The sequence below is a fragment of the Homarus americanus genome, unplaced genomic scaffold, assembly GCF_018991925.1.
Source record: "Homarus americanus isolate GMGI-L3 unplaced genomic scaffold, GMGI_Hamer_2.0 scaffold31037, whole genome shotgun sequence".
Classification (NCBI taxonomy): domain Eukaryota; kingdom Metazoa; phylum Arthropoda; class Malacostraca; order Decapoda; family Nephropidae; genus Homarus; species Homarus americanus.
In genome coordinates, this window is record NW_024722227.1 from 27,341,635 (window position 1) to 27,354,008 (window position 12,374).

Genomic DNA, 12,374 nt, shown 5'->3' on the forward strand with positions numbered 1-12,374 from the left:
ACATACATTCTGACAAACACGAAGACAGGCATCACCAAACAACAAACAAATGGAACTTACAAATAAATCCCAGGATGATCTCCACTTAATCTTCACAGAGAAAGATTTAACATTGTGTAAATTATCTTAATCATTTTTATTTTCCATTGTCAGAAATCCTCACCTATTTCACATCCAGATCTTACTAAAACTAATAAAGTTGATTGGTTGTTGAGTTCTCCTGACTCGAGCTAAAGCACTGGTCAAATTTTATCCACCCACTTCTTTTCCTACTCATATTAATTATTTGACCATAGGTGGGTTGGGTTGGTGTTATGTCACTGTACCCATGGAATCAAGTCACTGTACTCAAGGTGTTTAAAACATCGTACTTAATGGGCTAATTTTCTGTACTTAAAAGCTTGTTAATGTACTCAAGAGGTTATAAATGAAGCTTAAAACATCTTTAAAAAAATAAATATATGAAAGTAAAATAGAAAAAAAATAAAGAAATCAAATGTTAACATCCAAGTATACATATAAAAACAAAGGAAGATTATCAAAACAAAAATAGGTGTATCTCAATTAGCACGAACAGGTACTGTAAATGGACACACCTCAAACATCATCCAATTTTCGAAGGTAATCAAACTCATATGCTAACTAATCAAATTTGTGAGACAGATTGATAATAAAAATAAATAAAATCTATTGAATTACAGTTGTGGAAGTTGTGGTTTAAAATATCTAACCTGACTATCAGTAATGATTTGGGGGCTATTAGAATTGGGGCCATTAGAACTGGGGCTTGTATTTAGGGCCATTTGGTTTAGGGGCCATTAAATTGGGTTTCAATTTGGGGGAGTATCAAATTAGGGATTTAAATTTGAGGCCCTTGGGAGTATGCCCAAAATTGGGACCTATTTTGGATAGAGTACAGTAAAGCCTCGAATAACGACGGTAATGTGTCCTCCAATATTGCAGTGTATGGTGACTCGCCGTATTGTGATTCATTAATTACCATTAAAGTAAAGCAATAATAATGAGATGCGTTCCAAAGTGTGACCTTTTCATATCTTTTGTGTGGCTTTTTACTCTCTTTTCCTGAAAAACAATAAAATTAATGAAAAATGCAAACTACAGTATATTCTTTAAATATGTTTTTGAATGCACCTTATACAATATAAATGAATAATAATATGGTCACACAAGAGGAGACGGGATGCTATTGTTGTCAGTGTTTACACCCATAATGTAAGTTATACATCTGAAACTGAAGAAATCAAGACCCTGGTTGTAGCTATAGTAAAATTAATGTAAAGAAATGAATATGTATGTTTTAAGTAATGTTAATTAATGTTAATAAATGGAACAACAGAAGTAGCTAACCATCAATGGTAAAGAAAAAGCAAGACGGATTGGGAACGCCAACGCATGTAAGTGCGCACGTGAAAACTTAACGTCATTTCTCTACATAAGAATATGAAAGCAACACTTATTTATGTTCATTTAGGTTTTAAATAATACTTACGAATGTAAAACAAAAATTCTACTCACCAATGATGGTAAAGTGCAAAATATAACGACAGCCAATGAATATTGTGCGAGTTTTTACTCGGATGATTTATATGAAAATGTAATTTTATTTCTTATTCTATTTTCGCTGTAAATATGAAGAAAATAATGGTGTAAATTGATTTGGGTCCTAAATTAACCAGGGTCTTAAATATGAATCGTCGTTATGGGAGGCTTTCCTGTAATCAATTTATGAGGGCTTGTCCTATTCACTTTTAAAACACCAGCAAATAATGCCTTCTTATTGGTCAAGTGCCTAATTGATATCTGGTAGTTGAGGAGTTCGACCTAATGACCTAATTACTGTACTGGCACTGGGATTAAAGATAACTACAGCAATAAGCAAGAGAAGTTAAAGAACATGTAGTCATCCTAGAGCAAATAACTGTGATTGATTGATTGAGATTAAATGAACAGATTCTATCCTCAAAAGGCAAAAATTAAGATGAAGAAAATTGTGTGGAAGTCTTTAGTTTTAGACAATCACAATGATGATTTCTGATAAAATTGAATTAAAAAAGTGTATGTATAAAAGAGAGTTAAGTAGTACCTGTATAGAGTGCGGGTTTGTATGTATATTTTAGTGTGAAGGAGTGTATGTATAGTGTGAGTGTATGTATACAGTCAAGTAAAACAAGTCATACGTATCTCATCAAACTTAAATGTATCTTATGCTGTATATATGAATTAATTTTTTACTTAACCCTTAGAAGAAAAATTTCATAAAGTTAACTGTTTGGAAATAACAGAGAAAATTCAAGATTACTTTCAAAACAACAACTGATTTTTTATGTTGTTGTTAAAGTAATGATTAAAAAAACACTTATATGTATACAGAACTTAAACTTGGTAAAAAAAAAAACTATAAGTCATAATAACTTAACATTATATTTCTCCCATCTGTACAATATTTTACATAGTGTGGAATTCAATAAGCATTATGACAATACTTAAAATTTTTTGGCTAATTTGTTTTGTCTTGTTTTGTCATTAATAACAGAATATCTTATCTATTTTTTCTTTCAATTCCTTTTCTAACATTGTTTATCAAGTAGCAAAGATGTCTCGCCGGATAAACAAAGTGCAAGACCTAACATGGTGCGGTACATCATTTAGGTTCCGACTCTCGTTTTGGTGACTATGAATTGATCTCCCATGTCCGCATTGAAGCCCTCCGCGTACTTCATCCCGGGCGCCTGTTGGGGAGTGGGGGAGGGAAAACGTCAGATGTAAACAAGTAATTATCTAAATCAGAACCTGTAATGTACACGAGGAAATCAATTTAAAATAATTTCATCTTTGGGTGTTAGGTTCGAATAGGTGCCACCGTGGTTGACAGTCGACCAGCTTAACCACTGCGCCGTGATGGGCTTAAAAGCTACCTCAACTTAATGACTAACTTGAGGCTCGAGGTTCCCTGCTCATCTTGGTCCAGTGGAATAAACTACCTGACTGCCAACCATGGTAGCCCTGATTCGAACCAACCACCCAAAGGTGAATTTTTTTTAACAAGTTATTTCTATTTACAATTCTCTATTATGTCATATGTAAACACTATTATCCATACACCTGTCTACACCCCTGAATGCTTCCAAAAGATACAAATTAAATGCAAACAAAAGGTAAGACTGTCTATTGAATATATTTACTCCTCCTGTCTCTCACTTTAGTGTGGGGTTGGGTGAAGAGAGTCGGAAAACCCCAAGAGATGGAGGCAGCTGATGTGAAGTATGGTGTAATATGAGAGTAGTGAAGTGTATCCTCTATCTGTCTGTCTTTTTTTGTTTTTAATGGGAATTAGCCCACCCAGGGACAGGTCACCGGCCCACATTGGAGACAGGGGGAAGGGGAGAGGGGGGGGGCAAAAGTAATAATAAATTGCACCATAAATAAATAAATACATAAATGGCAAAAATTAAAATGGATCAAAAGTGAGAAACAATATATATGTTGTGTTGTTAAAGTAAGAGAAACAAATGAGACCCTGCAATTGTGTGTAAATGAGGCAGAAAGTCAGATCATCAACCTGGGACTTGGTCACATATGGCAGCAGGGTCTACCATTAGACAACACATTATGCTTCCAATATCTTCCCAGGCGGTAGTACCTCCCTGTTTGATAGCTGCCTACTCCCTACCTACTACTATATTATCTAACTGGCTTCCTTATCTTACGTTTTGCCAAGAATGCAACAAATTATAAAGTAAAATAATTACCTCATAAGCATACTTCAGAGTAAAATTAAAACATTCATCCTTGAAAATTTAAAATTCATCATTGAGTCCTTTACATGTGGCGCTTCCCTAATACTGTTACTACTTCAATAAGAAAATTCATATCAAAAGAACTGGAAAAAATTCTTGGGAGAGGATAACATGCCATTGCAAATTACACTTCACATTTGCATATAATTTTAGAAGCATAATGGGAAAATGTAAAGATGACATAATTCTTTTCTTTATAAGAACTTTTCCCAAAAACTTTAGGTCACAGTAAGGAAACTGTTCATGCCCTGTAAATTATCTGATCAAGACTGTTTATACAAAGTTCGGTCACTGACGTCACGTTATCAATGATCCTCAAAACGAGAGAGAGAGAGACAGAGAGAGACTCCAAGCTACTGTTGGAGAGAAGAGAAGGAAGACTAGCTAAAAAAAAAAGTATAACTAATAATTACTGTCCTCCTTTGAGATGGGTGAGAATATTATGGCTTATCTGTGAGTGACACATCCAGGCAGTCAGTCAGTGGGTTGTCTCCAAGGTTCAAGTGAAGGAATAAAGGTCAACAACTGCACTAAATAATAATCTTCTTGTTCCACGTTGCAACTACAAAATAAACTACTGTATTGTACAACCAGGCAATTGATTCACCTGTAATGAAAACTCAAACTAGATTATCCCGGGAACGTAAACACTGAACTGACCTGTCTTAAACCCAACAAGACTAACACCAAGTACTTACGTTCCACCAGACGTCTTCAAACACCTTGTGGTCTTCGGCATTGACCACCAACTCAGGCACTGAAAAGCCTGGCACGTTCATCCACATGAGGATCTTGTCTTTATTCTTTGTGAATCTATAAAAAATTAAATATATAAGATGTAATGCCATTAGACACTACACACGGTCAATCCACAAGCACACACACAAATATACACATACATAAATACATATATAATATATAATAATGGTTTCCAATCGTGTTCGAGGATGGCCGGCACAAGGGCCACCTAGACGTGAATTTGTTTAAGGTGTAGAAACTGTCGCCAGCACAACAACCACACCCCGAGTTAAAGAGCTGCAGGACCAAATGTCATGGAATCGTCCGAGAAGATTGGACAAATCGCTAACTGCACTGGCTAACCATTACCCTGGAATTGAATCCGCAAATCGATTAACACCCAGGTTCCCAATTACTGCTGGGTAGACAGAGGCAAATGGCGTAAAGAAACTTGCCCATAGTTTCACCCTGCCCAGGGATCGAACCCGGGTCAGCACGCTTGTGAGGTAAGCATGTTGACCACCCCACCCTCCCATACCTACACACACATACCTATTACTGTATCTAATTGTTAAGTTTTATAATCACTCTTAAATTACCAATAACCTCTATAGTAGTTTCAAAGTTAATCCTAAATTCCCAAATACTGTATGTGTAAACAATGGAGCTAGTGGGCGCCATACTTACAACATCCGCTGTTTGCACCAATCCCACTCGTCGGTCAGCTTCCAGTCGGCCATCTTAGGGTCATTCTTGTCAAATTCGAAGTTGAGGCGTTCAATATCCTCGACGACCACCTCACAGTCCCCCTTCTCGGACCAGTCATACACCAGCAGCTCGGAGTGACCGCTGAGAAAAAAATAAGTGAGGAATGGGACATCGATCAAGAATGTCCAGATTATGAGTATGAGCGGAAAATTCAATGGCATGCAACGTCATCTCACTGGACAGTGTGGCTTAGCAACACATGTACCTTATTCAGCTCATTCATTGAATTTGGTTGGGGAAGCTGCAGTTCAATGTTGATTATAAGCAGAGAATATACACTTATTTCTGTGAATCATTGGCTGAAGCTGAAGAACAAACTTAAGGAAAACAACTGCCTGTTCCAAAAACGTTGTCTGACACTAAAGTAGATGGTCTAACCATGCCAATGCCACAAAGGCCATTCTGTCCGGTTACGATGTCATCGCTGAGATTTTGAAAAGCATCATTGAAGATGATGCTGAAGTAGCTGTCAATAAATGCAAAGCTACTGGATTGCTAAATACACGTCCTAGCTTGAGACAGTCATATGTATTAATCAGTGGCACACCATCCTGGAACGCTACAATACAACAAACAAAAAACTCCCAAAAGAAAATGTTCAACTGAATACAGTACTGTCTTCCTGCTTCTGAAATCATTAGTCAGTTTTGTACATTCATTGAGAGATCAATTTGAAGAAGTTGAGAAAAGTGTACTGAGACTTCTGGAAATAAAGAATATTGAAGTGAGGAAAAAAGAATCCGAAAAAGAAACTCTCGTCTCCAAGGGAAATTTTTAGAAAGAAATACTTTATTCCAGTGATTGATTGTCTTTTGGTAGATCTAGAGAAACAAATTGATGCATGATCTGAGTTGAATAATAAGTTTGTATTTCCGCAGGATTTAAATGAAATCAATGAATAAAATATCAAAGTGAAATGTGAATATCTTGTATATGTGTATTCATCAGATTTGGAGAGAATCCTTGGTATAGAGTTGCTAAAATTTTGCCATATTGTTAAAATACTTTTTCCTACCAAGAAAGAAGAGGTAAATCTTTAACACTACATGTTCAAAATAAGTTGTGATCAAAGACTAGAATCCACATTTCCAAACAAAAGACATATATCTACAGATTTACTAGAGTCTTATGGTAACAAATTGTTGCGGAGAAAGATCATTTTCTAAAGTCAAATACGTGAAAAATTGTTTCTGATCAACTATGACTAAAAAAAGTAATAAAGAAGTTTTTAGTTTATATTCATTTGTTTGTCTTTTATTTATGTCCTAGTAGTTAATACACACAAAAAAATTAATTATTATAATATATTTTGATTATTAAAATATAAAATAAATATAAGTGCAGTACAATACCTAACAGAACCCCTTAGTGAAGGTTTTAATTTTTTATTTCAATTATATACAAAAGGGCCTCCACAAGTATATTTGCCCCAGGGTCACCACTTACTTTAATCTGGCCCTGAGCACGACACAACCCTTAAAAAGAATTTGCTCCACAATCCTCACTGTACTGTATGCTCCAAAATAGGAACTACTTCTTATTTCACCAGATGATTAAACCCCCTACTACTGTACTTATATTATGAGGTTATCTTAGGTTAGGTTAGCATTAAAATGTTTCATCAGAAGAAAAAAAAACAGTGGTTCCTAATCCTCACAAGATCCACCAATTCCTCTCCCAACACTTGTGTAATTTCTCCTCCACCACAAACCTCATTTCATTTAGGAACTGTTTCTTGTACACTTGTTCCATGTAGGAGAGGAATTCTCGGGTCAACACCGGAGAGTTGACCTCGTGGGGAAGATTTCTCTCCTGGATCCGCTGCAACACAACATCAACCGGCATGTCCAGGTAGACCACGAGATGAGGACGCATCAACTCCGGCACGGTCATCGCTTTGCACTCATAGTACAGGTTGCGTGCTGGGGAATACCAACAAAAGCTCAAGAAACACTGAAAAGGCGAGATATTAAATTTACGCAGACTTATCCAAGAATGCTCAAGAAATCCTTGGAGATAATTTATTTCTTAAATATTATACTATATACACACTTGTAAATTATGTATTTTATGGTCCAGCATCTCCAAACTATGCTGCACGTACCTGGTTTACTGATGTACCCAAAGTTGGCCATGGCGTCTATGAACACAAAGTCACTGTACACACTGCGGTCCATCACAACCCCCTGACCTGTCAAGTCATCACACTCACTTTATTTTAAATAATATAATATAGGAGGAATCTTTATACTGTACACTATAATAATCTACCTTACATAATGTATTTCTTTACAGGTCAGATTTACATGGACATACACCAAAATCAGATATACTCTACAAAAAAGCATTATCAGTAATATCTACATTACTTATATAAATCTACTTAATACAGAGAGTGTACGAGTATTATCTCAATCACCATCAATCCCAATTCATAATATGATAATTATTTTGTTACTGTACTGTACTCACCAGTGCTTAGTACATGAGCGAGGGCATCAATGTACTGTACCAGGCGAAGGCGGAACATGTGAAACTGGAAACCGGCAGCATTGGGATCTTTTGGATTCTGAAGAAAATTCTTCTCATCAAAGCTTTTTACTGAGTCTGGAAGTTGGCTGTCCAGTTGTCGCATGTCATAGCCATAAGGGTTGATGTACAGCATGTCCATGTTGGCATGGGGCACATACAACATGTCCAACTCATCTGCTATTTCCTGAAAATCATCAAAACTTTCAGCACTAGAAGTAAAATGTGAATAAGGTGTCTGCACAAAAAACAATTATGTAATACTAATACAGTACTGTGCTGTCCACACCAAATTAACAGTTGTTTCATAATACCATGTACAAATCTCCAAGTTTACAAGTAGTTACAAGTTGATTACCATCTGTTTCTCTAATATCAAATGAGAACTGACAATATTTATCTCCTTCAATAAACACATCATCCAAATTTACTTAAAGTATTTGCTGACATCTTAATAATTAGTTGTGTTCCTCATGTGAAGTACCCCAAGCAGGTAACTAGACTAAGTTAAAACAAACCTAATTAAATATATGTACAGTATTTAAAAGTACAGTACTGTATAGTAATTACATTTGACTTATTATTAAGGCAGATGTTTAAGATATATAAAAGCCTTTGATTTCTCTCTTTCAAAACAGAGATTAAGTTTCCCACACATCTGTATTATATAAACCACTTGTTTGACTTAAGTTTTAAGTTTTCTACACAGTCCTGTACATTCTTAAACGACTACTTGTCAATTATCTGATCATAATAAATCAATCTAAAGTAAAGTGACCACACCTTAGCAAACTCTGTCTTTCCCGCAGCAATCGGTCCATCTACAACGATGACCTTAGAGTTTTCGTCAAAGCGATGAGTCGTCTTGTCCAATAGTGCAGCAAAGAAGCCATATTTATCAGTCTTGTATGGAAATGGGGCAGGACGCTTGTAGTCCTGGTCACGTAGAGCCTTCGACACAATTGTTGCAATCTGTGGGTGAAATTTTTTTCTACGTCAAGAATCATCAGTCACCCAAGTATTGGACACATTTCTCGGCAAACACCCACAAGTGAAGCGTGTCTGAGGAACTACAGTTATTAACTTAAATATGGAATAAAAGATCAAAATTAAGCTTAACATGATAAATATAACTGTACATGAAAAGTTAAAATATTTCCTAAATAAAAAAAGTATACTGTCCTAACAACCACCCACATCAAAAGGGTCTGCATAGCTGACAGATGTTGAAATCTCTCGTTCCAGCCAAGATGGTAACCACACAGGTCTTTAATGCATGATGCCTGTGTGTCTGGCCGGAGGAGCTAAGATTGGAGAGGTACTAAATAATGATTCTCTTCATATAATTTATCATATTTGTGTGTGGAGTCAGCCTCACTATCAGTACACCTTGAAATACATTTCCACAAGCTGACATCGAACTTTTCAGAGACTGTCGGTTAAGGAAGTTTTGGACAATATTTACCTGCGGGCGGAGAACGGGTACTGGGGCGGCAACACAATGCCTGGACACTCCTCGCAGGGAGGTCATCCCCCTTCTTACCACTGACAGTGCCATCTGAAGAACAAAATCTCATTGTATTAAACCTGATTATAACTACTGGGTGTTACTATAGTGTGCAGGCTACAAAGATATCTTTAGTCTAAACTAACCTAACCTGACTTGACCTGACCTGACCTAACCTAACCTGAGCTAACCTCACCTAAATAGCTTGTCGACTGCACACTATAGCAGCACCAACTATTGTACTATAGGGTATTAATTAACAGACATACAAGAACAGCTAAGTAAAAATTGGAATAAAAGGTAATTATCATCATTATTGTTATTTTATAGGAACACTACTGACTAAAAAATGGATCAACAGTGGAAATTAAAGGTTTAAAGGAAGATCTACATTCAGGATGACAAAAAAAAAAAAAAATATTATACTTAAATTTCTCTTTATCTTATGGGGTTTTCTTCACACAAATGTGACCCCAGAAGAACACATCTTTATCAACACAGTAATTATATACGACTTTACAGCCACAATTTCACTGTTTTATAGTGGACACTGTCGTAATTATATAAAATGTGTTAAAAAGTGGTTATTTCTAAATTAGACCTAACCTAACCTTACTTGATAAGAAAAACAAATGGCAGAAGCATTGTTACAAGACCTCACCAACCTAACAAGGAAACCAACCTAACATTACCTAACTGAGGCTCCACCCTCTGGACCTCCTGACATATTAAACAGAAAGAACTTACTATTATATGGTGTAATTTTACATTTTTGTTGATGTGAGACCAATTCACTCATTAACATACACTGGCTAGCAACTGGTGTTGAATCAAACAGTCGATTGAAGATGATTGACTGTGTATCGCTGCATCACGACGAGAAAGACAAAGTATAGCATTCCAGACAAATAATGCATCGGTTGTCAAGTCCCCAATTTATTGTAGCCAACAACACTGTATATAAACTAATTATAGTACCAGTGTGTGTGTGTGTGTGTGTGTGTGTGTGTGCGTGCAGTGTGTGTGTGTGTGTGTGTGTGTGTGTGTGTGTGTGTACAGCAGATATAACAGTGTAAGTTAGAGTCGTGCCATTATCAACAATGGGTCGACTCTAGGGTGAATTATACATACAAATTCTGTAACCCTTTCGCTGCCTTTCGCGCACTTGCCATTTTATTTTGGCAACCAAGCTCCTGCAGCCCAAGGGTTAACATAGACCATTTATCAGATTACAGAGTGCAAGAGAGAACATTTGGCTAATATGGAGGACATCACAGGTTAGGTTAGGTTAGGTGATAATGATGCAGTTTACAGCAACCACAGAATTCAATACATTCAATTGATAGAATTATTTTTTGTATGATAATTTTTTTTAATATTACACTTCCATTGTAAATTAATAATAAGGAAGATATTGAATTTTAAAAAGAATAAAATCAGAGTACCTGTTGCCCCCTACGTTGTTGCTCCAATTGTGTTATCGCAAGACACTACTAAAACTACCAAGAACTCTCAGGTAAAAATACTTACATCATTTGTTAAGGTTTGTTCCTCACCACAGCCCAGTCATCTGCCGGATTTCTACTACAGCAATATGTGTGTGCTTTACGGACTCTACTGCCATGACACTCCCGTATATACTGCTCTGTGTTATACTTTATTATGTTGTTCACTCAATATTAACAAAATTAGAGAAGGAAGGGGAATATTTGTTAAAAAAAACTATCAATTGTTCTCACCGTACACCTAGCTGGTGGCCCCCTGGTACGACTGTTGGAAAAATACCACGAACAAATTCATTAAACTATCACTAAACTATTTTTGTTCTTTCTATTACTTTGCTAAAAAAAACGAACTACCCTCATTGAATATAAATTTACTATCATAAAATACTTTACATAAGTTTTTATTTGGTTGGTGTAAGTTATTTAAAAATCAAATTAATTAGTGGTTTGCCTAAAGTATTTTTTTAACATTATTTATTTTGTCAGCTGGCCCGTGTCCGTGTCTCTTTTACGACTCTGACTTTAACTATATTTAATACATCTTGACAGCACATGAGTAGTATTTTGAGGAATTAAACACCCACACAATATAAAACTAAGATAAATACATCAATATCTATAGACTTACAAGAAAATTGGGCTCTATTTAACCTGATAAAGTTAAACTGAAACCATTCTAACATATGCAAATAATGTTTTACCTATAGAGCGAGAGAAACAGTTTTTCATACCAAGGATATAAGGCCATTTAATCCCTTAAAAACCTCTACTCTACAACCTATGACCAAATCATAGGTCTTAAAGGAAGGAACAGTCACAATCTTAAAGGAAGGAACAGTCACAGTCTTAAAGGAAGGAACAGTCACAGTCTTAAAGGAAGGAACAGTCACAGTCTTAAAGGAAGGAACAGTTACAGTCTTAAAGGGAGGAACAGTCACAGTCTTAAAGGAAGGAACAGTCACAGTCTTAAAGGAAGGAACAGTCACAGTCTTAAAGGAAGGAACAGTCACAGTCTTAAAGGAAGGAACAGTTACAGTCTTAAAGGAAGGAACAGTCACAGTCTTAAAGGAAGGAACAGTCACAGTCTTAAAGGAAGGAACAGTTACAGTCTTAAAGGGAGGAACAGTCACAATCTTAAAGGAAGGAACAGTCACAGTCTTAAAGGAAGGAACAGTCACAGTCTTAAAGGAAGGAACAGTCACAGTTTTAAAGGAAGGAACAGTCACAGTCTTAAAGGAAGGAACAGTCACAGTCTTAAAGGAAGGAACAGTCACAGTCTTAAAGGAAGGAACAGTCACAGTCTTAAAGCGTGAGTTGATTTATGTGGTGAGGCAGGAGCGCAGGCTGCAACCACACATCTTGGCTCTCCCTTTTCCTGATCCAGTGGTGCAAGTGTTGCAACGACTGGGGAGAGGGAGAGTTGCAATGGACTGCCGATAGCCCAGTTTGTTGGGTTTCGCCTTAGTAGCCTGTCCATCATGCATTGCCTTCGTCCGCCGGTGTAATTGT

At 36.4% G+C, this 12,374-nt stretch overlaps 1 protein-coding gene across 1 annotated transcript; it reads right to left on the reverse strand.

Moving 5' to 3' along the window:
* Positions 1-2,423: 2,423 nt before the first annotated feature.
* Positions 2,424-11,152, reverse strand: LOC121862459 (NADH dehydrogenase [ubiquinone] 1 alpha subcomplex subunit 10, mitochondrial-like). Its single transcript, XM_042360759.1, has 9 exons — positions 11,100-11,152; positions 9,319-9,411; positions 8,637-8,825; positions 7,797-8,040; positions 7,429-7,515; positions 7,036-7,246; positions 5,244-5,405; positions 4,517-4,631; positions 2,424-2,750 (listed from the first exon to the last, which is right to left on the reverse strand). Exons 2-9 carry the CDS (start codon positions 9,409-9,411, stop codon positions 2,667-2,669), a joined length of 1,185 nt encoding a protein of 394 aa, XP_042216693.1. The 5' UTR covers positions 11,100-11,152; the 3' UTR covers positions 2,424-2,666.
* Between the last annotated feature and the right edge of the window lie 1,222 nt (positions 11,153-12,374).

Bases quoted from the DNA above. Each gene is read 5' to 3' on its own strand.
- LOC121862459 (XM_042360759.1), bottom strand. From the start codon at position 9,411: ATGGCACTGTCAGTGGTAAGAAGGGGGATGACCTCCCTGCGAGGAGTG. The intron at 8,041-8,636 runs GTGTGGTCACTT...GATGATTTTCAG, and splicing joins GAAAGACAGAGTTTGCTAAG to GAAATAGCAGATGAGTTGGA. The intron at 2,751-4,516 runs GTAAGTACTTGG...ACTCCCCAACAG, and splicing joins TTGAAGACGTCTGGTGGAAC to GCGCCCGGGATGAAGTACGC.